Genomic DNA, 26,727 nt, shown 5'->3' with positions numbered 1-26,727 from the left:
ACACACCTCAGCTCCTCCACGGATTCCTTCTTCTTATTTATGTGCATCCAAACCTCTAAAGGGGATATTTATTTTTACATTCTACATACACACCTTTACATTTTTGCCCAAGGAAGTGTGAGCCTTAGGAAAAATAATGACTTTCCTACAGTCATCAAAAATACACAGAAAAATGACAACATCTTAACAATGACGTGAGAGCTGGCGTCACACCGCAATTAAATCAAATTAAACTTAAAATGGATGCATTTTAACACATTGTTCTGGGTGCGTTGGTGAAAATACCACAAGGATCAAGATCCACAGCAGTGTTCTCCCCCTGTCTGAACAGCCCTGCTTTCAGCTCCTGTTCCTTTAAATGAGCCGCTCGCTGTTCACCCCGACCCCGAGCTCTGGTTTTTAGCCGTTTTCGCTCTGTTCTCTTTCTTCTCCGTTTTATTCAATGCTCCTATGTCTCAGAGCTCGTTGTGTGTGTTTTCATATCTCATATTTGCACTTTCACATCCAGCACTGTGATTGGACCGACTCAGACGAGGGGGCGGGGCCATTCTAACATCTAAAGAACGGCTGGTTTTATGACTATGGTCAGTAGTCATTTCTGGCCTGATCTTCAAACACTGGCTGAGCCTTTCCCTCTGATCTCTCTAATGAAGAGCTGGTGTGTGGTGAACATGTTTCTTGATGTTGAAAGTTTAATGGCAGTGTTTTTTTGTCGTGATGTTTCACGTGTGATGTGTGTTCTGAGTGTACTCACTGTCCCCTGGTGTCCATCCACAGTCAGAAACCCCCCTGTGCTTTGTGTGTAACAGGGTGGGGCTTTTCTGAGGTGCTTTGTGATACGTTTAGTGTTATTCTTGCCTTTCCTTACAGCACAAGACACTCTACAGTACAATGAGGGCGTGATGCTCTGATGTATCAGTTGATGTGATGCTATAAAATAAACATCCAAACGTGCTCTCTCTCTCTCTCGCTCTCTCTCTCTCTCTCTCTCACTGAAACTTTCTGATGCTAAATCAATCATTTGCATATGTAATCAAGCCTTCATTTTCATACTGATTTACATTCTGCTGAAAAACACACCGACAACTGACCAACCTTCAGCAGCAGTTATGCCTTTAATACTGCACCATGTACTGATGCTTCTAATCATTTATGGTGTTCATATTTACGTTTAGTCCAAGTATTAACCCCTTATTATACATTTATTTTATTAATTTAAGACAATGAGAGAGAGAGAGAGAGAGAGAGAGAGAGAGAGAGGAGATTAAAAATTCCAGAGTATATTTTCATATACAGAGAAACAGGCTGGTACACTGTGTAATGAATTCTTCTCTGCATTACCTTCCAGACTACAGATACTAACTGCACCAACACAGTACAATTACAATATAAATACTAAGTACTTAATACAGAAATCACAGTGTACCCCTCCCCCTGGATACTCAGAGAGAGAGAGAGAGAGAGAAAGAGAGAGAGAGAGAGAAAGAGACAGAGAGAGAGTGAGAGAGAAAGAGAGCGTGAGAGAGAGATAGAGAGAGAAAGAGAGAGAGCGAGAGAGAGATAAAGAGAGAGAGAGAGAGAGAGAGAGAGAGATAAAGAGAGAGAGAGAAAGAGAGAGAGAAAGATAGAGAGAGAGAGAAATAGAGAGAGAGTGAGAGAGAGAGACAGAGAAAGAGAGCGTGAGAGAGAGATAGAGAGAGAGAGAGATAAAGAGAGAGAGAAAGAGAGAGAGCGAGAGAGAGATAAAGAGAGAGAGAGAGAGAGACAGAGAGAGTGAGAGAGAGCGAGAGAGAGAGATAAAGAGAGAGAAAGATAGAGAGAGAGAAAGATAGAGAGAGAGAGAAATAGAGAGAGAGTGAGAGAGAGAGACAGAGAGAGAGAGAGAAAGAGAGAGACAGAGAGAGAGAGCAAGAGACAAAAAAAAAATCCTCCATTGTCAGTATCAGAGAAACAACAACAATAATATATTTGATAGAAAATAAAACACGGACAGCAACATATCAGTGCTCCAATTAAAAACATGTATCTGTATGTGTTTGAAACATGTGTTTGTATTTGTTTACTTTACTGCGTCACTTGAACCCAGCCGCTGTCCTTCACACCGTGTGTAAGTCTCATGGTGAATGAACCAATAGAAACGCTCCAAATTTACTCTGGATACAATCTTTTAACATCGACTTACATTGATCTGATTTCTTTTGGGGTCAATAAAGGTTTATCCTGGGGCCCCTGAGTGTGGTACGCATCCTATTCCTTTCGATAAAGAACGTCGCCAAATTTATCGGGGCACGGAGGCGTCTCCACCACATGGAGCTAAAGCCCCACAACCTTCTGGATCACATTTAGTCGCTCAGAAGAGAGCAGACCGCACTTTGTCAGGTTCTGGTCCGTGTTTACCTGTGTTTACTCTGTTTCCGTAATAAAACACACACTCCTGTCTGACGAGCGGAGTCGAGTAATAACGAGAACTCAGTGAGAACAGAGAAAGTGGAAACACAGCTGTATTGTTGTTCTGATCATTGGAGATCTGGGGAGTTAGCATTCTCCTCCAAGCGTGTTGAGCTAACTGTAGTTGGCTTCACATGTCTCAGAGGAGGCTCAGAGGTCGGGGGCACTGTGTGAGACCAGGGGAGTCCCAGCTCACTGGGGGTAGTTGGAGAAAGAGTTATAACAGTAATAACAATAATCTACTGTAGTTTTACAGCTGTGACCATAGCTCATGGCATCGAGCAATGATTTGGTGAGGTTTGGAGAAAAGAATGCAGGGCATACGCTGCTTTCACTCGAAACTGGTTTAAAGGACAGGGGCTGCTTAGTAGTTTCAGACAGGTGTTACAATACATTTCAACAGAAGCAGCGCTTCCTGAGTGTCTCACTTTGTGTGTGTGTGTTCCCGTTTAGCCTGTCCGGTGTGCTCTCTACCAGCACTTATCTCAGCTATGGTCTAAACTCGACCTGAAGAACTGAAACTCTAAGACCCCGTTGTAATTAGTTTAAAGCTGTAGATGAAAATCTCAGACCTGAAGATGTGAGTGAGCTCTGCATCAGGGACTTCACCTTAACCTCCAACTTATTAATAACCGACTGACTTCACGTACAGCTCACTTTCAATGACCGTGGTATCACTCCGACCTGTAAACAACTGTAAAGAGACACGGCAGGGCTCCGAGGCTTTGCATATGTGTGTGTGTGTGTGTGTGTGTGTGTATTTGACTGTTTCTGGGGACTAAATGCTCCCAGGACGATAGAAAAACATGCAAATAAACTGTTTACAAATAAACAGCAGATTCAGAGCAGATCGGTGCAGTGCAGCGCTGGGTGGGAGGCTTTCAGAGGCATTTAACTGTTCTTAAACTCGTCTGGTTCCACTCACCATCACTGAGCACTGACTGGGCAGGTTTTTCTTGAACGGAGGGTTTCAAATCAACTTTCACTGGAGACTGTGGGCACCGCGAGCTTTTAATCACAGGAAACTAAATAAACTGGGAAACGTCAGGGATGTGGCGGCTGAGAGGTCATCAGTGTTTAGCTTGTCACTGAAAGTACATTTGTGTCTGTGACTGCTTTTAGTTTCTTAAAATCTAGTGGATGAGGAGTAAAACAAACACAAAAACCCAAAAACATAAGGAGTTTTTAAAAGATTTTATATAAAGATTAGTTTGTAAAATTAGTTTGTAGTGTGAGTTTAATGTGTACACCTAGAATTACTGAGTTACTGTGTGTGTGTGTGTGTGAAAGAGAGAGAGAGAGAGAGAGTGAGTGAAAGAGAGAGTGACAGAGTGAGTGTGTGTGTGTGAGAGAGAGAGAGTGAGAGAGAGACAGAGAGATAGAGTGAGAGAAATAGAGACAGAGAAATTGAGAGACAGAGAGTGAGTGAAAGAGAGTGACAGAGTGAGAGAGAGAGACAGAGTGTGTGTGTGTGTGTGAGAGAGAGAGAGAGAGAGAGAGAGAGAGAGAGAGAGATTGAGAAACAGAGAGAGAGTGAAAGAGAGAGTGACAGAGTGAGAGAGGGAGACAGAGAGATACAGAGTGAGAGAGAGATAGAGAGACAGTGAAAGAGAGAGAGAGAGAGAGAGAGAGTGTGTGTGTGAGAGGGAGAGAGAGAGAGAGTGTGTGAGAGAGAGAGAGAGAGAGAGAGAGAGAGAGAGAGAGAGAGAGAGAGAGAGAGAGAGAGGGAGAGGTGGGGGCGCTAAAAAAGAGGAGTGTCAGAAGTCAGTAGGTCTCACTCTTGTCTCTGAGGCGTAGCCTAGAGTCAGTATCGAGCTGTGGCTCCTCGCTGACAGAACTCAACTGAACCGAACTGAATCGAATCATACCGAACCGAACGGAGTTATCTGCTTGTTTTATCTTCCTTCCTCCGAAACTCGAGCCCGTGTTGATTTCCCTCGGAGCGGAACCGACAGCAGCGCAGTGCGGAGTAAAGCGGAGGAGAAGCTCGACCCGGGACTTTGGCGATGGATGTAACCGCGACCCTGTGCCTCGTCTCTGCTCTGGCTGTGGCTGTGGGAGGTGAGTCGGGTCTCGACACGGTGTTCCTGGGGTTTAAACCTGCACTCAGTCCGTGTTTATTGCTGCCGGGGCGTGTGTGAACCTGCTCTGAACCGCTGTCCTCGCCCTCCACGTCAAGGCTGTTTCCTCGCAGCTGAAGGACACAGTCAGTGGGTTCGCAGTTGTTTAATCGCTGTGTCATTAGCCTTCAGTCCCTGAAAACTCCACTTTAACTGCAGCTGAACGCACTCCCTCGCCCCGTGGGGTTTAGTCTGTTTCAGAGCACGGTTCTCTAACTGTTCTCACTGCAAATAAACCCACACGTCCTCGGCCAGGGAGGTTTACAGCCATTTCACAAACTCGGCTAAATCTAACAGAAAATACAGCACTCAGCATTTTATGTAACATTTTAAAATCCAAATATTTATGTGTGTTCCCTGTCATTGAAGTAGAGGTGCCCAAACTTTTGCTCGGGACCGCCTAGTCTTAAAGTGATGGATTAATGACAGTGAGGTCATCCATAAACTTAAGGTTTGATCCTTTGTGTGTTTAAATTCACTGTAAAGTTTGGTGTGCACTCTACGAAACTCTGTGCCTTTATTTTCCTATTGTTTGCAGCTCAGTTTTGGGGGCGTGGCCAGAGTAATTTCCTCATTAACATGTGTAAAAATCTTTAAAGTTCCCATCGTGAATTAAACCCTGTTCAGTTAGAGATCTAAATGATATTGATCCATAACACATTTAAAATAATAATTCAGTACACACTGCCTTTATCTAACACTTGTATTTGTATAAATGCCAATACAAAACTTCCTGTTTTCCTGTCTGAACTCAGCTCTGGCTCTTAATGAAACGTCTATGACCTGCTTTGGTCAAAACCACTGTCTAAGCCCTATTCAGAACGACCTGTCCCTTTAAATGATAATGAGCCGCTCACTGTTCACCCGGACCCTGAGTGCACAGCAGTGAAGGAGGAGAAGCAGAGGCTTGCATTTTCCAGTGCAGACCCAGAGGGTGTGCTACAATTCTAAAGTGGTGCAAAGTGTTTTAAACTGTGAGGTCTTAGTTTAGAGTGTGTGTGTGTGTGTGTTAGTAGGCAAAATCAATGTGCCCATGCCCTGAAGAAGGGATTTATTGATAATTATGTCCCTTTTTTCAAAGCAATACAATTTAAACTTAGCAAAGGAGTCATCACTGTCTCCTGAAAACAGGACCTGCAGGTTACCTTTTATTCTGTGTCTGTTTGGCTTGGCTCCAGTGTTGTGTGGTGCTTACAAGCACAGACACGCTTAATGCAACCATAAATGGTCTGTTTCATGGTCCTCAGGCGCCCCAGACTGTCCCACAGCTCTTTAAATGTCCCGAGACATTACTCTGCATCACAAACACACCAATACACTGCCACATAACACTAACACACTGCCCTACATTGACTTTTCACAGTCTTTACTAACACGAGTTATCTAATCTGTCTCTTAACATATGGGTCACATCTGTAAATATGAATATCTTTAGGGTATTCCCCTGTGTACATTGTAATTTTACTGAATGTTAACACACTGGCTCTTGGTCACCTCTTACTTCTCACAGCTGGTTCTGTGGAATAAGCCACAGCTCAGTTCTAGTTTCCTGTGTACACCTGATATCACCTCACCTACACAGCCCTCTCTCAGGACCTGCTCACACAAACAACACCTACGACCTGAAACGGCCATTCTTCTTCAAATCGACGAGCAATTCCTTGATTGAATTGATTTTTATGCATAATTTGAACACATCAGCAGTTGTTAATTCTGGTAAAAAATGTATTTATTGATAGACGGATGATTCAAAGCGCTCTGAAATGACTGGGAATAGCATCTCTTTACTTTAACCTGCATTCATTTCAGGAAAGGTTTCAACCTCCTCCTGGAAACAAGGGCTGAACATATCTATAGGTTGTATATTGAAATCCGACAGAGCAGTGTCTTACCAGATTTAAACAGAGTAATTCAGCTTCTACAACAGACTTAGACCAATCAGAAGCAGAGGACGTTGCCTGTGTATGTGACATGACCACAACCACAACTCAGAGCTCAGAGCTGAAGCCAGCTCTTTTAGGCCCTGGTTAAAACCACATTCGTAGAAAACAATTGTGAATATAATTATGGTAACAAAATTGATCAGGAATAATGTGGTTACATATTGTCCCCAAATTATTAGTGTTATATTATTGTGAATTCTCTTAAAGAGTAAATGTAAGCTTCATGCTACTAAAGGTGATGAAGGGTGAACGTATCAGATTTTTACTGGACACAGATGATCCAGGTTTGGAGTTGATTTAAAGGGTAAAAGAGCAGCTGATTGATCAGGGTGAATGCAGATGTGGCAGCGGGGGTCGTGCTCAGGACCCGCTGAGTTTGCAAGCGCCAGGCAGTGAATGACTTCCTCACCTTTCCTACAGTTAAACAGGGCTCTGTGAATTGACAAAATTGATTCTGCAGCGAGTTAAACCACAGTATTTCCTCTGTTTATCTAAATGTATGTCTCTGCTCTGTCTTCCTGAGAGGCTTTATTTCATGCTCCTGTTAAAAGCAGCCGGCCCCTGAGGGGACACCATCTGTGTCGTTTGTTATGAAGCAGCAAACTTGATTCTTTTCAGCTGCAGAGAGTCAGATATGAACTCATCAGACAGAGGGATGTTCTCTTTCTCTCTCTCTCTCTCTCAGAGTCAAAGCAAACACAGAGATGTCTAGTGTAATCCCCTTGTTTATTAATGAGGTGATTCCTGCTGGATTTAGCCTCTATAACAGCAAAAGGTTCATGTAAATATCATGACACAGTGAGGTTTGGCAGTACCTTCATTACCTCTTTACTGCAGCTAACTCATTTTTAGATGCAAAACTGCCTTGTGAACTCACATATTCAGTCTCAATCACTAGCTTACATATTTATACAGTTAAAGAAACTGTATGTAATATTTGTACCTTAAAATGACAGCTTCAAAGCCATTGTGATGATCCACTGAGGTGTAATAAAGAGAGAATAGAGCCTCAGTCATTGCTACTCTGGAGTCAGCACTACAGAAACTGCACTATGTAACTTTTGGAGGAGGGTAGAAAAACACCACCCCTCTCTCCCCTTCCCCACTGATCTCAGTACAGTACTGTACATACTAATTATCCTAGCAGTAACCCTAGGACCAAAAAATAAATAAAATAATAAAATCTTACTTAGTGTTCCTTTAACCTAAAAATAAAGGTTTCACTAAATCTCCCACAAGGGGGTGCTAAACATCTCGTGGAACTCCCTTGTAACTCATTCATGCACACACTCACTCACATACAGATTCATACTCACTCCCAGCCTAAAATTCTCCACCAGGTGGTGTAATTCGTGTTTAGGAACAGCTCCACCAGGGGGTGCTAACACCTCATGGGACTGCCGTGTAACATACTCATGCACTCACTCACTCACATCCTCAGTCACTCGCTCATATTCTTACTTACAACCGAAAATTCCCCACGAGGTGACGCTACCCCCTCACAATTAGGAACGGGCACAAGGGGGCGCTATTCAGTGCTTTGCATTAAAATCATGGCTGGTCTTAGTTTATTACATTAATTCTAGTTTTTCTTATAAAAGTTAACTTTGAAAGTATTTGTAAACGACATGATGAAGCGAGACAGGGTGATGTTGTTTCTGGATGACATCGCCTACCCCCTGGCTCTGTAAATGAAGATAAGACAGAAAACACATATATGAAGATAGAATAGAAAGGACCTACAAACAACAGGGGCAAACAGGCTGAATGTGGTGAGACACAAATGTTGCTTTGCTGTGAATTGGCCTCGTTATCTGATACAGAGCGGAAAAGCTGTGGCCCCTGAGCTCTCGGAGCTGACATCACACATCTCACTGTTCAGTCTGTTCTTATGACTTCCCAATTTGTGTCACAACATGGAAAAAGATCTGAAGCAGAAGAGGAACTCAAATTTACAGAAATATACTTCGAAACTTTAAAAATATTTAAAAAAAACATCTGCATTTTCACGCAGAGGAACTGTCTCTGCTTTGGTTTAAAGAAGGAGTTTTTTTACACAGCAGATATGCTCCTATTATACGGCCCTATTAAATTAGTTTTAGTTCTTTAGCAAATTCCATTCCATTTTTCTTCACATTAGACCAGTGCTGGGCGATACGAGTGCAAATCAATATCACGATTAATTTTACATTTTACTATGATTACGATTAATGAACGGTTGTTTATTCATTAATTATTATTATTTATTGTTATTGTATTTATGACCTTGTAGCTTGTGTTGTAAATATGTTCCAGTGTTAAAGCTGGAATATTTTCTCTAATGTCGCTGGGAGCATTTACATCAGCGTTTACATTTGACTTTTTTTTTTTTTTTTTTCAGTGTTGTTTTAATTACAGACAAAACACAGCACGTCTACACCACAGACGCTGTGTTTTTCTCTGGTACGAGCTACTCGAGTCGCTCGGTCTGCCTCTGCATTTAGGTTCTCCTCCATGTGGCAGATAGGGGGCAGAATCACATGATTACAGCTTGCTAGCGTGGTTTTAAAGGGACAGTAAATTAACACACAGTGGGGACATAACAGAATAATAAATTTAAAAAACAACAGTCAGACAATAATTGATATAATCAATATAGACAAGATTATATCGATTAGAAGTTCAGAATGTTTTCGCTTAACTGCCCAGCCCTACATTAAAACTTTTGTAACAGATTTAATAAGTCACAGTGGCACATTTATATGATATTGAAATGACTTATTTAGCAATAGCAAAATTAACTATTTGATTAAGAAGGAACGATCATTTTGACACCTGCTGGCGAAGTGATTAAGAACCTTGAAATGCAGGAGAATGGGAGCGAAACTGACTTCAACTAACCTTCACATGGATGGTTTTAAGAACTTAGGAATCTTCGGGTATAAAAGGCACAATTCTTGTAAAAAATCATTAAGAGAGAGTCACTGTGGTCAAATGACCGGTGCTCAAGGCTTCTAGTGAGACAAAAGGGCCTCCTGCTCCAGCCTCTTTCTCCTCATCCTCCACCTCTGACGTCATAGCCACTGCACCTGTAGAAACCCTAAAACATTTGTCAGGTTTAGGAAAGCTTCAGGTTCAAGTTTTTACTGCCAAAAAGCAACAAAAAAAAAAAGCAAAGAACAAAATGTAAATTATAAAAAGAGTTCAATAGTTGATGGCTCAGGGTGTGTACATACTGCCTCTGTATTTTTTGAACTGCAAAAATGTTTGTCAGCAGATTTTATTTTGCGTAAACCCCTGTGAACTGTGTTTGTACAGAACACATTTTTAGTTTGTTATCTTTATTTTTAGGATTCTCAAATTCTGTGCAATTCTGTCTTTAAACTTGAGCTCCATTTTTATTTCTGTGACGTGTGTGTTCTCCACATCACAGTAAACACCTTTTATCCAAGGTGCTATTTCAAAGGAAGGTGGGTGGGGGATAAACAGTGAATCAGCAGAGACTAGGGTTGTATGCTATATACCACAGTATATAAAAATCTGCACCGTATTTTTAAATTCTGATGTTTTGTGTGTCCAATTCTGTTCTCTGTCTGTCTAGTCAGTACATTGCCAAACGCACTTCACAAATGAGCATAGATGTGCTTTTAAGAGAGCCAGCCTGCCGTAGTTGTGACTAATTCAGGTAAAAGAAAGAGAAAGTGTGACTGAAAACACACAATAAACATTCTGAAGGCCCTTTGCCGAACGTTGCGCTCACAGATATGAGGCTTTATCCTCTAAATGTGTGTGATTTGAGCCTCAGTTCCCTGGAGCATGGTCTGTGCTGCAAAAGGTTCTTTGAATGATGCCATAGAAGAACAACTTATGGTTCCAAAAAGAACACTTTTTCTGATTTGTAAACCTTTTAAAAGGTTTTTAACAAATGCATTTCTTAAACAAAAACGGTTCTTTATGGAGCAAAAGTGTGGCATCTCTCAAAGAAACCATTGTAGCACCTTTATTTTTGTGCTAAGCTATTTTTGTTTAAGCCTATCTGGCCAACTCTGGTCATATGGGAGCATATGGGAGGAGGGGCATATGGGTTTACACCTAAAACTATGGATTTTAAAGTAGGCCTGGGTTAAACAAAAACAAAAAACAAAGGCTTAAACTGTAAGAATGTGCTAGGACCGATCCTTTATATTTTCATATGGACAATATATTTTTATCATTAGTAAACAGAATATAGTGGTATGACTTTAGCAGTGCAGTCCAGGGTGTGTTCCTGCCTTGTCCTCAATGATCTGAGTTTGGCTCTGGATATGCCGTGACCCAGATCAGGATGAAGGGGTTCTAGAAGATGAATAAAAATGAACGAACGACTTTAGCATATGGCCTTGCAATGTAGCAGAAGAAGAGTGTGGCCACTCAAGTTTCCACTTCTACCTTTGTTACATGCCCACATCTTCATATTTTGACTAATCCCAAGGTTAAAGGTACAGCAACTGATTCCTGCTGAAAACGTCTCTTGATTGGTGCTGAGAGCGAGCCAAGAGACGCTTCCTGCAATCAAATCTTGGCTGCAAAGGGCTTTTAACCATCAAAAGCTTCAAATACTTTCCCAGCAGATGTTTTCTTTTTCATTCATTGTTTAAAGATTGATGACATGTCAGGTTTAAGCTGCTTAAATGGGACCTCTTCCAATTCTCCTGTCTAAACAGCCCTGTTCAGAATGGGCACTTGTTCTTTAAATGATAATGAGCCGCTCACTCTTCACCCCGAGCCTGAGCAGCGAGGAGCAGAAGCTCTGGTTTTTAGCTGTTTTTGCTTGGTTCTCTTTCTTCTCTGTTCCCCTTTTCTCTGTCTTTACTCAGTGCTCTTAATTCTCTGCGCTCGTTGTGTCTGTTTTGCTGTGTTCAACCTCACATTAATGTGCTAAGATGATTCAAAGTCTCCCAAATGGCTCTTGACTAGAATGTAGGGATCTCTTAATGGTACTGAACCATACTATAATCTGGATGTTCTTGAACTTGCTTCATAAGGTGTTCTTCTATGGCATCACTCCAAAGCGCCCTTCCTGGCTCCTTTATTTTAAAGACTCTCATTTCCATGGGAGAGAAAGAGGTAGGACCTAATGGCTCCATCTAGCCAACATAATGCTGCATTAAAGCTATATGTAATTTTCCAATGTGTACAAGATGACTCCCGACCTGATGAGAGCCCTCCCAGGACTGGAAATGGGCCTCCGGCCGGGAGAATAATGGACACATATTGGGACTATCAGGAAGAGTGAGAATAATGGTTTGGAACGGAATCAGATTGAACTCCATTGTCCGTGTGGAGACAGGAAAAGACACAGTTGGCCCCAGCTACTTGCAATCACACTGCGGGCTTTTCCTATTGCTCTTCCTGACAGACTGACACACCGGCATAGACACAAGGAGAAACAAGGCTAACTACCCAGGGAGAGACCTCCGGTGGCCAGCAGAGGCCTTAAAGCAGAGTGTAAACTAATATTCACAAGAGGGTGGGAACATCTGGCCCGTGGGTCACATACGATCCTCTGTTCAACAGAATATGACCCGCCTGTTATATCCTATATTTATATTGGCCATGTTCTGGCTATCTGCCATCAATCAATAGCCATTGGTTGTTATTGATTGTAGGGTCATCTCAAATCCTGTGTCTAATGGAAACCACAACAACGGCGGCGGTAACGTTAAGCGGTGTTTACTCATGGTGTATTGGCGTGTTGTTGTTGTTTGGGACTGAACACAGCTCCGTCATCAGTTCAGACAGATCAGTAGAGTTTGTTCCTTCCTTGTTGCAGCGTCCAGCTCTCGCTGGATTCTTTCGTCGGCCACCGATCCGAGGAGCGTTTGAACCTCTTCAAAAGACCACGGCGTCACTTTACGAGCTGCCGTCGTGAGTCGGATAAAAACAAACGTGATCTCTGCTGCAGCTGGAGATTTTACAGATGGAGAGTTGGTGCTGGTCGTCTGCGTTGCGTGGCGTAGAGTGACGACTCTCTCTGGACGATCAGCGCTCTGCAAGGTTTACACGCCACGGTTTAGTCCCTACTCGACTCGCTCTGAACCACGAGAGAACAGCCACTAAACAAGAACTAGTTCAAGGTACCGGATTTGCCTAGTGGAAAATCAAAAAATGCTGGGTAGAGTAGGTACCATGCAGTGGAAAAGCGCCATAACACAAAAAAGGAAAGTTGATAACCAGTGTCTTGTCTCTCAAGAGATTAACAGTGGATTGATTTATTTAACTGAATGAAAGGAAAGCTAGCGGGCTTCATGGCCATTTCCGAAAGCAAAGAAAGACCATCAGGAACCTGACCACACACCACGCTTTTTTCCACAGAGCTAAACAGGGGCTGGACAGTGTGACAAAAGGTGAGTGTGTGGAGAGTCAACAGTCAAGTTTGTGAAGAAGGACTCAGTCCACATTACTTTGCTCTGTTTGTCTTTGTTGCAGCCCGTGGCCCGTGACAAGATCTGTAAATATTATAGTGGCCCCCAGGGGAAAAACGCATCCCCACCCCGGATTCACAAGTGTATCTGCAGATAAACAGGCCTCGGTCAAGGAGCCTGCTTCTCTAAACACTCTGGAACTGGGCCGTTTCGTTTATGAATATTACAAATATGTTTACAACTCAGTCGTTGGACGTCTTGCCCTGCAGTAGTTTCAGGATCTAAATAAAGTTTCAGGTGTGAGATGAGGCAAATCTCAAAAAGTGAAAAGACAAACAGGAGCTTGTGTTGCAATGTCTACAACACATCACAACACCGACCTTAACACCCTTTTATCACAGAGCGGAAAGGTGCAAATGAGTGTAGTACAAAGTGTAGAGGGTAACATCATCATCATCTTCATGTGGAAATTAGTTTCTTGATTTGGCAAAACACCTTCCTACAACAATGAGGGCCCTCAGGACCCCCACAGAGCAGGTGTGATGTGGTGGTGGATCATTCTCAGCGCTGCAGTGACACTGACGCGGTGGTGGTGTGTTAGTGTGTGTTGTGCTGGTGTAGAGTGGATCAGACACAGCAGTGCTGCTGGAGTTTTTAAACCCCTCAGTGTCTGGACCGAGAACAGTCCACCGACCAAAAACATCCAGCCGACAGCGTCCTGTGTCACTGATGAAGGACTAGAGGATGACCTGTATGGTCAGTGGAGTGTAGATAGACGGAGGTCCACGTGTAGACAGTCTAATTTCCTTGTAGGCATTGTAACAGTAGTTTCAGTGGTTATAAGGCAGTAAGTTTGATATGATCTCTCAGTGCTTGCTGCAGCAGAGCATTGGGGAGGGGAGTGGTGTTTGTGCTGAGGCCACAGCAGGAAGGAAGTTTCTGCCCCTTAAATATCAGCGTGACTTCTTTATCACTTCCACACATCCTTCTTATATCCTGCAGCTCTCCCTCTCTGTCACTGTCCACGTGCGTCTCTCTAAAAACACCCCATAAACACCCACTAGGGCCACACAGTGTCTGAAAGCTTGTAGACACCCCCTTAATGTGTAGTTAGTATCTATTTAACGACGTGCAAACACAAAATGTCTGCACAGAGCAGGTCATCATAAGAGCCCACAGACGGAGCTCCATCTATTACCTTTGGGAGGAGGTGGAGTGGTGTTTGTGTTCCACAGCTAATCATCCAACTTCAGGACCAGAACTTACTGATGCTCTCACGGCTGCACGTCACAAACCATACAATATCATTATACATCAAGATATTTTCACAACACACCACATGCATCATGTTTCATCTTCAGGAGGCAGCAGTAGTATCTCACACACACACACACACACACACACACACACACACACACACTCGCAGAAGCTAAGAATACAAGAAAATTAAAATGCAAATCATTTGATATCATATGGTAGGTGTGCAGTGCAGAATCAAAGTGCAAGATGTGCGGCAATAAGTATGAGCTAATGTCCAGATAGGGCGGCACGGTGGCACAGCAGGTGGTGTCACAGTCACACAGCTCCAGGGACCTGGAGGTTGATGGTTCGAGTCCCGCTCCGGGTGACTGTCTGTGAGGAGTGTGGTGTGTTCTCCCTGTGTCTGCGTGGGTTTCCTCCGGGTGACTGTCTGTGAGGAGTGTGGTGTGTTCTCTCTGTGTCTGCGTGGGTTTCCTCCGGGTGACTGTCTGTGAGGAGTGTGGTGTGTTCTCTCTGTGTCTGCGTGGGTTTCCTCCGGGTGACTGTCTGTGAGGAGTGTGGTGTGTTCTCCCTGTGTCTGCGTGGGTTTCCTCCGGGTGACTGTCTGTGAGGAGTGTGGTGTGTTCTCCCTGTGTCTGTGTGGGTTTCCTCTGGGTGACTGCCTGTGAGGAGTGTGGTGTGTTCTCCCTGTGTCTGCGTGGGTTTCCTCCGGGTGACTGTCTGTGAGGAGTGTGGTGTGTTCTCCCTGTGTCTGTGTGGGTTTCCTCCGGGTGACTGTCTGTGAGGAGTGTGGTGTGTTCTCTCTGTGTCTGCGTGGGTTTCCTCCGAGTGACTGTCTGTGAGGAGTGTGGTGTGTTCTCTCTGTGTCTGCGTGGGTTTCCTCCGGGTGACTGTCTGTGAGGAGTGTGGTGTGTTCTCCCTGTGTCTGCGTGGGTTTCCTTCGGGTGACTGTCTGTGAGGAGTGTGGTGTGTTCTCCCTGTGTCTGTGTGGGTTTCCTCCGGGTGACTGTCTGTGAGGAGTGTGATGTGTTCTCTCTGTGTCTGCGTGGGTTTCCTCCGGGTGACTGTCTGTGAGGAGTGTGGTGTGTTCTCCCTGTGTCTGTGTGGGTTTCCTCCGGGTGCTCCGGTTTCCTCCCACAGTCCAAAAACACGCGTTGGTAGGTGGATTGGCGAATCAAAAGTGTCCATAGGTGTGTGTGTGTGAGTGAATGTGTGTGTGTGTGTGTCTGTGTTGCCCTGTGAAGGACTGGCACCCCCTCCAGGGTGTATTCCTGCCTTGCGCCCAGTGATTCTGGGTAGGCTCTGGACCCACCGCGACCCTGAACTGGGTAAGCGCTTACAGATAATGAATGAATGAATAGCGTCCAGACATCCTGTGTGTGTGTTGTAAATCTGCTGATATATTATTAGGTGTACAAATAAGTTTTAAAGCATTACTAAAAATGAAAACTGTCATTTCATTTAAATCATATACAACTGAAAGTGAAGTATTACTACTTTACCTTCACAACCTCTAACATCGAAATCCTCATCTGTAAATCGTCTGAAACCAAAACTCACACATACTTTGGGGTACAATATTAACCCCAATAACAACAAATTCCTCTCACTCTCCGTTTTCAAACTACTTCATTTTTAGGTCATTTTTTATTAAAAATCATTATTTTTACAAAACACAACTGTTACCATGAAATGACAAAACAGCAGGAGAATGTTTGAATTTTACAAAACACACAACACTTTTAAATGTTTTTTACGCCGAATAATTAACATTTTTTAATAAAATAAAAATAATTTTTGAAAATGAAAAATGAATTTTTAGAGCGCAGACTTCTTTTTCTTCATTTTGAAAACTTTCCTGAAGTCCACACCCCAGAAAAGTCTGATATATCAGAGGCTTTGTGAATTGTTTAGTCAGCGATTGGCAGATACACGTAAGAGTGGTCTCAGAAATCGACTGCCTTTTCTCTGCAAACCTGTTATTCTTGCAAAACCTTCTGTACTTCCCTGCAGTACTAGTACACACACACACACACACACACACACAGTCATTGTTGCCTGGAACAAAAGTCAAGAGTCATCCTTATCAAGGTGGTGGTCTCTGCACGCCCACTGTTCTCAGATGTTCACCATAAAGACAACTTTCCCCAGTGTTTGCTGCAAATTACGAATGCTCTCAAGGGTAAAGCAGTAAATTCTGACCATCCCGGGTCGACCCATTTAAGTGTGGTTTGCTGGTCCAAGTCAAACATGTCATTTTGGAGCCACTGATTTTGTTTGGGCGGATGTTACAATGTTTGCAAAAAGACTTGAGGCCTTCAGAAGAAAACAGACTTCTCCCACAGTGAAGTGTTATTTTGGACTCTCTCTCTCTCTCTCTCTCTCTCTCTCTCTGTCTGTCTCTCTCTCCTTTTTACAGCTTTTTTAAAAATGTCTTTCCTGCTTCTGCTGGTGTTGTCTTTGTGTTGGTTGCAAGTTTAAAGTTCACTACATTCAGTGCACAACATACATCAGTGAAGACTGAAACAGCATTTTACAAGGCTCTGAACTCCAGTCTTTAAAGCAACACTGTGTAGTATTTTTATCTTAGAACTGAAGCTTAGAAATCATTGTGATGCTCCACTGAGCTGTAAAAGGGAGAGCCACTGTTGTTGCTACTCTGCCAAAATTGTACTGTGTATAGGAACCCACCCTCCCTCCCCCTTCACCTCAGGGAGGCTATAAAAGTCATTTAGACTTTGCAACTGTAGGGGGAGCCCAGGAGCAAAAATACCAAATTTTACCTAGTGTTGGACAATCTTTATTTCACTTCTGCTTCTGGGGCTCCCCCTAGTGTAATTACTTGGGGAGTAACTCAATGAGGTGTTGTGGGAGAGGGGGTAGTTTCCTCCCCTCCCCCAAAACTAGTTACATAGGGCTGTTTCTGCAGTGCTGAGCCCAGAGTAGCAACAACAGAGGGTCTATTCTCTCTGTTACAGCTCAGTGGAGCATCACAATGATTAGGACTCTGTAGTTTTAAGATAAAAATATTGCATGGTGTTCCTTTAAAATGGGGGCCCTGGACAGACTCAGACGAGGGGGCAGGGCAACTTCAAAGTCTCTGCACGTGACGTCAGAACGGCTCGTTTTATCCGTGTTTTCCATGGTCTCGTTTCACGGTGAGTGAGTTGGGGGACTCCAGATGCACACATTAATGTGAACACGCAAGTGTTGTTTTCATAGCATTTCCCTTTCCAGAGCATGTTCAGAGCTGTGTTAATGCGAGAGGGAGGTGAAGAGTGTGTTAGTGTAAAGGATGACTCTCATCAGATTTAAGATGTGGTTAGTTAAGTCCATGCGTCAGTCCCAGCTCAGCTGGAATGTGACTCATGTCAGATTTGCTGAGTCCACTGTAAATAAACCTCTTATGGCAGACTCTGCACTGTGAATTGTTCTATTGTGGTTTATGTTAAAGCTCTCCTGCGTGTGTGTTCTGAGGTGCATTTGCTAGTTACGCTTTAACAGCTGATGCTTTTGCGCTTTGCAGAAGCACGGCGTTGACTCCTGGAATTAAATCCTACAAACACTTCAGCCACCGTCCACTAAAAATCAAGCGTTCACCTGGTTAGTCTGTGCATGTGGTGGAGTTTATCTGCTAGAAGTTTGAATTAGGAGCAGTGGCTAAGCTTTTCCGCTTTGAAACTGCAGGGTAATAAATGCGGGTTCAGACAAACAGGGTTTGTGATGTCACACGACTAAGGAACCAATCCTGTCAGCTTGCAGGCTGGGGCTTTAGAGATGTAGGTGTGAGGCAGAGGAGTGGGTGGAGAAAGAGCTGTGAGCACTGAATGAAGGCAGGTGTGTAATTTCTCATCTAAGCCACGTTTATATTTAAAGCCTTTAGCAGACGCTCTTATCCAGAGCGACTCAAAAATGTGCTGAGGGTTCAGACAGAACGTGTATCCTCGCTCGTACAAATAGGTTAGTGTCCAAAGTCCGTCTGAGCTCAGACACTTGTCAGAACAGGGGCCAGTGCTGATACAGAGAAAGAACAAAACGTAGTAAGTGCCACACAGCATTTAGTCACTGCTCATACCACGAAAGTAAGTAGATAAGTGCAGTGTAAGTGCAGTACGCTCTGGTGTGGTGTGCACTTAGATGAGTGCTCAGCTGAGTAGGTCAGAGAGACTGTTAGAGAGTCTGCTGTTGGAAAGCAGTGGATGGTCGTTCCACCGTGAGGAGGTCTTGACGCAAGTCCTCCATGTGACTTTAGGGAACGGCAGGCCAAGCCTCGAGGCGCAGTCTTTTAAGGCATTAGTTTGTTATTTATGTTGGATATAATTTTGACAGCTGTGTTTCTAAATATAGATTGGCTTTTAGGGCCTTAATGTATCATCAGCGGAGAACATTAACAATACCTCTCCTTTCTAAAGTGTTTCACTGTTGAACGATGTTGTAGTTTTAAGAAATGGTTTGTGAATTCTAAATATGCAACGTGTTGAAAGGCAAAACTTTAATACAAACAAAGAAATGATCTGTTTTGGTCCAGTCCTTTAACACATCCACCTCCACCACAATGCCCCCCCTCCACTACACACACACACACACACTCAAAACAAAGCCAAAAGGCAGTGAAGATGAAACTGTGGTGATAATGAAAGTGATAAACCCCTTTGTGGGTAGACATATTAACTTTGATCTCACTTTTATTTCTCCTTTAATAGTTTCTTTAATTGCCCGCCTTGCTCTCACTTCTTCACACTCGGACATCACCGTGTGTGTGTGTTTGTGTGTTGTATGATTACATGAACACGGTGTGGCCCTCCTGATTATATTGAGGATGATAAGCTCTGGCATCTCTAATAACGAGGCATCCAGGTGATGCAGATGCACTTAGGTAACACTTAGGGCACTTAGTAACATTGCTGTCACAAAAGTGTGAAACACAGAGTGGGTTTAATACTGAAACAGAAGCTAAAAGTCTTGCGAAACAGAAAAGCGGAAGAAGACAGATGGAAGACGACTACATTTATGGCAAATATGAAGAAAAGTGTGAGGGACGTTTTTGCTGACGTTACTGCTTCAGTTTTTCTGAACCCAGTGAAGCAGCAACGCTCAAACTATGAAGCACGGCAAGTTTGTACAAGAGCTTACAGAAGAGTGACTGTAAATCCCAGCTCTGAGACCAGCTCTGAGCTCTGGGTCTGGCTCTGAATTCAGATCCTACAGCTTAGGGCTTCTCACATCTGGGGCATTAGGGTGAGAAGCATCCACTGCCCTCACTTTTAATGACAGTCCTAGCAGTAGTGAAAAGTGTACGGTGTGTGTGTGTGTGTGTGTATCTATTATATATAATAAATATACTATTGATATTATGAAGCAGTGTCAAGATCTAAAAGGTAAATGCACTTTTCTTGTCACAGAACACTATGCAGTTAAATTGTGCCTCTGCATTCAACTCATCTGTGACAGTGAACACACACACACACACACACGGAGCTGCAGGTCACACATCACAATTAAACCACTGAAAACTAAGTCTGCGTCTCGATTGACACCCTACACTCATCTTGGAGAATTTATACACCACCTTTTTTTAATTTTTATTGTTATAGAAGCTGTGCCCTCCCTGTGAGTGACTGGTCTCCAGGGTGTGTTCCTGCATTGTGCGCAGTGACGCTCTGGACACACCTTGACACTCAGGATGAAGTTGTTAGGGACGATGAAGGAATGAATGAAGAAAAAAAACAACATATATTTGCATGTAAAGGGATTTTTTTAAATTCTTTTTATTTAAACCATCTGTGTTTTAACACAGACTAGTGAGCAACCTTTAGCTCCACACACACACACACACACACACACACACACACAGGGTCAAGGAGCACGCACACACACCCACATCAGAGGGCTGCCAAACTATACTCCATACTTACGTTTGCTATGATCCCGAGAGAGAGCCACTGACCATTTTAGTTCATAACTATTTACATAAAGCCAGAGTTGGCCATAATCTGCAGACTCTAATGTTTCCACCACATGACATTAGCTAGGTCCACTCCTGCCACTCAGAGCAGTTCTCTGCTGCGGCTAGTTCACTAAAGTATGGCTTTATGGTCAGCGGATGCGCTAGAAATAAAATAAATACGATGATGAAGACTATGAGAGAAATGAGAACCAGCAACATTCAGAAACACAGCTGTATCTTTCAGCACTGTGATCTTCAGTGATACAAATAACCTGGGAGGGGCGGGGCTCCAGATCGGCCCTATCACTCTGAGATCATGTTGTCAACCAGCACATAGTCTATCAGCTGATGTAACGGATGTGGGCAGTTGGCGCTCCTGTCTATTGCACTGGGATGTCCGGTGGAGTTGTACTGTGAGAAGAAGACTTGTCTCTTGGAGGTAGCATGTGCTTGGCCTCACTCTCCCAGTGTTGATGGCACTGATTGTGCCAAGAGGAGTTCAGCTAACACCGTGGACCTGGAGACGGCTAACGATTGGGTAAAAATAAAGTAAAATAAAACAAAAAGGGAATATAAAAAAAAAATATATATATATATATATATATATATATATATATATAGATCAAAGCCTAATGAAGTTTGAAGTGAGTCAAAAATCTTCGTCATAAAAAAAGCAATGTGAGTAATGTTGGTACTTCAGCAGGTTTTTATGATAAAGTTTATGTAAAATTGGCCACATTTTGTCTAAAATATCACAGTGTGTCCAGTGAAAGTTGTGTATCCTCCGTCATAAAGTGCTGCCTTTCTGAGCAAGAAAAAGGAGTGTGGTACATATTTCAGTCTCTTTTTTTTCCCCCCTCTCTCTCTCCTTCTGAAACAAAGCAATCATGTGCCAACAGTGAGTGCAGCGAATGTGTGCACACAGGGAAACCACCGCAGTGCATCCAACAATAAAGAGAGCAGGGTATAAGTGTTTCTAAATGAATCACACATGGAACATTATGATGAGGTTAAAGCAAATAACGCCTATCTTTTCTGTTTCATAATAAAAATGGAGCCGTTTTTCTGAAATAAAACGCTGAAAAAGCACGCGTCCTGTGGTTCCGCTGAACGCTGCCAACAGTGATGTGACATTCTGAAGCGCAAAAAAAAACAGCCAGCTAAGCGCGCTTCAGAAAACACAATGAATCATTGGTTTAAACGTGAGGAACGTAGGCAGCGTGCACCCAGCCTTTACAAAGCAGATACACGCAGGAAATAACCACAACCTTTAAAATGTCTGTGCCAACAATAAAGCAGCAGGTTGCTTAGAGTCACAAAATATGTTTGTAACAACGATGGCCATTTTAAATATTTTTGCAAACACCATGCGAATCACCACACTCCAAGTATCAGTCCTGATTGTGCCGCCCAGAGCAATCGTTTGGCCAAGAAAAGTGTATCCAGTCGCGTTGTGAGTGGTGTTCATCTTTCATCTCTGTGTCTTTGGCACTGGCCGATCCCACCCTTCAGCAATGACACCCCCAATCACACCACACTTAGAGGAGGAGGATTAGCACTAGCTGCCTCTTTCCAACCTGCTGCTAACACAACAACGACTGGACGACTCGACACGATTGGAGGAGAACCCTAACTGCCCAAATCCGGCCTGCACCAGTTGGCAAAATGCTAACACAGAGAGTGAGGCTAATTCTGGTCTCACACAGCTGTGGCAGTGGTAGATTGAACTGTCCATCTCCACATATCAGAGACGAAGCAAAGACCCCGGCTCAGCTCCGCTCCTGCTGGCTCCCCATGCCCTCTGAACACACCTGATCAGATCATGAGCTGAACCACAGGCACAGAGTATCTGAAACCGTGCCAGGTACAGGACTCTCAGACCTGCCAGACACCAGTGAGTGAATTAGTAGAGTGAGTGACGTATATTTTATATAAATATCCTTCTACCGTAGATCTAAATTAAGGTGTCTAAATGAAGAACAGAAATGGAAACCACACTCTCCTCTCGCTTCTCTCAGTGCTCTGTAACTGCTGCCCACAGCACAATGCTGTCAAATGCGTCTGAGTGTCACTCGAAGTTTTGGCATTTGTTTACTGCATGTGGTTGACACGGTAGAGGGGACACCTCATTGTTCTACTGATGTGTGTAATGTTTATCTTTGTGTTTATGTGAATTAATACATCGTGACGTCTTCTACAGACCTGACGCTGGGTCCAGCAGAGTTATAAATACAAGTGTGGAAACATTACTGTGTTTAACACGGGTCCAGCGCTGTGATTGGACAGAATCAGAGGAGGGGGCGGGGCGTTTCTAAAGTTTCTGCACTTGAAGTCAGAAGCGGAGCATAATCAGAACGACTCGTTTTATCCCATGTTTTCTGATTGAGCACAAAGACTGGGTGGTCTTGTTTCACAGTGTGTGGGTTGGTGGGCTCTAGTTTAAGTGTTTGTATCTGAATATCTGACAGCAGGTCTTACTATTGATGCCTAGCTCATCCCTGCTCTGTTCTCTACCCTTCTCAGGCAACAACAAGTACCACACTCTCAGCGTGACCTCCCAACACATGGCCTACATCTGCCCGGAAGGAGCTAATGTCACACTGGTGTGCAGTCAGGCCGGAGCCAAGGCCCACCCTGTTGACCGGCTGCAGCACCTCTGGCTCTACACACCACACATGGAGCAGCACTGCCAGCCCCACATTCACCCGCGCCCAGACAGGAAAGCCAACCAGTCGCTGGGCGTGGTGTACGATGTCCAGCCCAAGTCCTTCTCCGTCACCCTGCTCAACGTGACCCAATCAGATCAGGGCAGATACTGCTGCTTCACTCTGGACATCCTGGTGAACGGCAACCACAAGGGCAGCATGCAGCAGACTGTGTTCAGCCACATGTTGCTGAGCGTCACCCCACGTAAGTGTGAGGAAATTAGCCGTTTACAGAGAAGGTAGAACATAAATGACGGTTTGGAACATGTAGAAGCATGGCGTCTAACCCTAACCCATAGCTGTGACACACTGAATCCAGCAACATCGGGACCGACGTCTGATCCTAATATCGGATCGGTGCATCCCTATTACAAGAGCGTGAATTCACTAATCAGAGTTCACCAATCTTGAGCTTGGCGTGAAGGTTTATTAGCTGCAGCGTGGAATCTCTCATCCCTGTTAATTTAATTAAAACTGATGCGATTTCACTAATGGAATTTGGCTAATGTCTAGTTTAGTGGTCACCAAATGGAATGAACAAATGGAAGATCTACCCGAGTTAAGGCCAGGCTTCCGCTGCTTAAAACAACACAGCTGTGTATCTCCCCTTGTTTACACACTCCATTAATGTACAGCTGAGTGTGGGCTGTGGTGGGATGGGATTTATCGTGATCGACTGGTTGGCAGCCACTGGTGTAGTGTGACTGCGGGAGAATGCAGAGCTTTCGATAAGTGAACTGGTAGAGAATGTACTTTAGTGACAAGAAGATTGTGCTTGAGAAGGACTAATGTGTGGAATTCACCACTGTGTTGTTCCACAGGTCGCAATGAAAGTGTGTCGTGCACTGTGTATGACAACAACTCTCCTCAAGGTAAAGTACACTCAGAAAACCCTGCATCTTCATCAAGAGAACCACCAACAGAGGAGTCTTCTCTCGTTCACACTCTCTCTCTCTCTGCAGGCTCAGTAGCTGCCGGCTTTGCTACAGCAGCTTGCATTCTGGGAATCCTGTGTCTGCCCCTGATTCTGGTGCTGGTGTACCGCCAAAGACAAGGAGCCCACCAGAGCAGACGTGAGTAAATAAACAAAGACACACACAATTGCTTCCTTCAACTTCCAGACAAACCATCCCCATGTGGTTTAGCAGCACTGTACATTATCTGGCCCTGAGCCCAAAGCTCTGACTGTATGTTTTTGTTGGCTTCGCATCCTGCACAACACAGCGACCGCACACTAAAGCCACAGCACGTCTATTTCCTGACATCTCACAATGACTCCTTTCCTCTTCCTGCTTCACACAGGTGCCCATGAGCTGGTCCGCATGGACAGGTGAGTTCCCACCACAAACACAGCAGCTGGACCTCTGTATATGGATTTCTCAAGGAATAGTTTTTGGAGAATAACTTTTCTGTCAGCCGAGAAGTTTTAGTGTCTGACGTTTGCTTCTTTAGTTTTGGAAAACGGCTACAAAGTTTGAGAACATGTAACGGAGGCTTATAACCCAGCAGGTCATGTCCTGCAAACCAGGGAGTTATTCCACAGTAAGCTGTGTACCTTAAGCCCAAAAGCCCTTACATTTTATTGGTTAAAATAAATAAAAAATAAAATAAAATCACTTTTATTATTCTGTGGATATTATTTCAGTCTCTTACTTTCACTTTAAAATTTCAGTTTGAAAATTCAGCTCCAAAATTCATCCTCTGGTCAAATGAATGTAAATGAAGGCAGATTTAAGCCTGTGTCAGATGTGATAAACAAGCTCCAAGACATGCCACATCCTGAGTAATGCTCTCCTATACATTAACTGGTGCAGCATTATTACTAATATATATTTATTAATATATAATATTAATCATTCATTATCTGTAACCCTTATCCAGTTCAGGGCGGCGGTGGGTCCGGAGCCTAACCGGAATCACTGGCCGCAAGGCAGGAACACACCCTGGAGGGGGCGCCAGTCCTTCACAGGGCGACACACACTCACTCACACACTCACACCTATGGACACTTTTGATTCTCCAAGCCACCTACATATGTGTGTTTTAGGAGCACCCGGTGGAAACCCACGCAGACACAGGGAGAACACACCACACTCCTCACAGACAGTCACCCAGAGGAAACCCACACAGACACAGGGAGAACACACCACACTCCTCACAGACAGTCACCCAGAGGAAACCCACACAGACACAGGGAGAACACACCACACTCCTCACAGACAGTCACCCAGAGGAAACCCACACAGACACAGGGAGAACACACCACACTCCTCACAGACAGTCACCCAGAGGAAACCCACACAGACACAGGGAGAACACACCACACTCCTCACAGACAGTCACCCGGAGGAAACCCACGCAGACACAGGGAGAACACACCACACTCCTCACAGACAGTCACCCAGAGGAAACCCACACAGACACAGGGAGAACACACCACACTCCTCACAGACAGTGACCCGGAGAAAACCCACGCAGACACAGAGAGAACACACCACACTCCTCACAGACAGTCACCCGGAGGAAACCCACGCAGACACAGGGAGAACACACCACACTCCTCACAGACAGTCACCCGGAGGAAACCCACACAGACACAGGGAGAACACACCACACTCCTCACAGACAGTCACCCGGAGGAAACCCACGCAGACACAGGGAGAACACACCACACTCCTCACAGACAGTCACCCCATGGAAACCCATGCAGACACAGAGAGAACACACCACACTCCTCACAGACAGTCACCCCATGGAAACCCATGCAGACACAGGGAGAACACACCACACTCCTCACAGACAGTCACCCCATGGAAACCCATGCAGACACAGGGAGAACACACCACACTCCTCACAGACAGTGACCTGGAGGAAACCCACGCAGACACAGAGAGAACACACTCGCCTCTGGTCACTCTCTTTGCTGAGTTTTGGAGATTTTCCCTGTGTATTTGATAAAACAGATATCAAATAGTGGTAGAGCCTCCAGATTTTGACCTTTGGTTGCTCTGGTGAGTCAAATTTGACATCTGTTTTATTGTGGAAGGTGTTTCCTGGTGAATCTGCCTCCAATTTTACATCTCATTGCTCGCTAACAGCTTAATTCAGAGTCACAGCATTTCACACAGAACGCCAGCAGTGTCTCTGATTAAACTGATACTTTCATTACAACAGTTTTTGTTCATTAAAACATCCAACTCTATTTCCACTATGGCCACTGGGGGTCTGTGGGAAAGCAGGCATTCTTCCTTTATTTAGCTCCATGAGTCCCGTAGCTCCTGTACAAAACTAAATTTGCAGACGTGTCTCGGCTGATCAGAAACATTTAGAGAAGTAGAACATGATTTTCTTAAAGCTACTCCTTTAAGAATGAGTTTTCTGTGCCTTCCCTCTCCTCATCCTCTCGCTCTTTGGCTTTGTTTCTCCAGCGAGGCTCAGGGACATGAGAACCCTGTGTTTATGGGAAGTACTCCTCAGCCCAAAACCCGGTCCCTGACTCTGATCCTGACCCGCCAAACATCTGAGAGTGGGCGTCACCTACTGTCAGACCCCGGAACCCCAATCACTCCAAACGTGCATGGGGAAATGTTCTTCCCATCACAAGGTGAGACACAAAACAAACGCTGCTACACATGGGAACAGTGGAACATATTTAGAGCAATATCTGCTACAAGCCTCTGATTATGTGATTTGGACTCGGATGGGAATAGTTCTCAAACACACGTGTTATATCTCCTCTGTACTATTTGATTCATGACACACACCACACATTTTTCCTAAAGGAAGAATGGGTGAAAATCTCTTCCAAACACTGAGTGAAAATTCCAGAACTTTTCCACAAACAGACTTCAAACCAAAATATTCCCACTCTTCACCACAGTGGAACAGATTTCTGCGTCGTAATGAAACGTCTGTCTTGCT

At 44.1% G+C, this 26,727-nt stretch overlaps 2 protein-coding genes across 2 annotated transcripts in view; one reads left to right on the top strand and one right to left on the bottom strand.

The window, feature by feature from the left end:
• cdh23 (cadherin-related 23) overlaps positions 1 to 26,727 on the bottom strand; it is a 422,443-nt gene that overhangs the window by 52,116 nt on the left and 343,600 nt on the right. The gene's annotated exons all lie outside the window — the stretch shown is intronic.
• vsir (V-set immunoregulatory receptor) overlaps positions 4,216 to 26,727 on the top strand; it is a 28,143-nt gene continuing 5,631 nt past the window's right edge. The window contains exons 1-6 of the mRNA XM_066679569.1: positions 4,216 to 4,509; positions 22,625 to 23,011; positions 23,628 to 23,678; positions 23,769 to 23,879; positions 24,109 to 24,136; positions 26,235 to 26,410. Of these exons, the coding sequence (XP_066535666.1) occupies positions 4,455 to 4,509; positions 22,625 to 23,011; positions 23,628 to 23,678; positions 23,769 to 23,879; positions 24,109 to 24,136; positions 26,235 to 26,410 (808 nt within the window). The 5' untranslated portion in view covers positions 4,216 to 4,454. The remainder of the gene's footprint in view (positions 4,510 to 22,624; positions 23,012 to 23,627; positions 23,679 to 23,768; positions 23,880 to 24,108; positions 24,137 to 26,234; positions 26,411 to 26,727) is intronic.

This window comes from Hoplias malabaricus, chromosome 8, assembly GCF_029633855.1.
Source record: "Hoplias malabaricus isolate fHopMal1 chromosome 8, fHopMal1.hap1, whole genome shotgun sequence".
Taxonomy (NCBI): Eukaryota; Metazoa; Chordata; class Actinopteri; order Characiformes; family Erythrinidae; genus Hoplias; species Hoplias malabaricus.
Note: the sequence above shows the minus strand (reverse complement) of the source record. Positions and strands in the feature narration are given on the sequence as shown.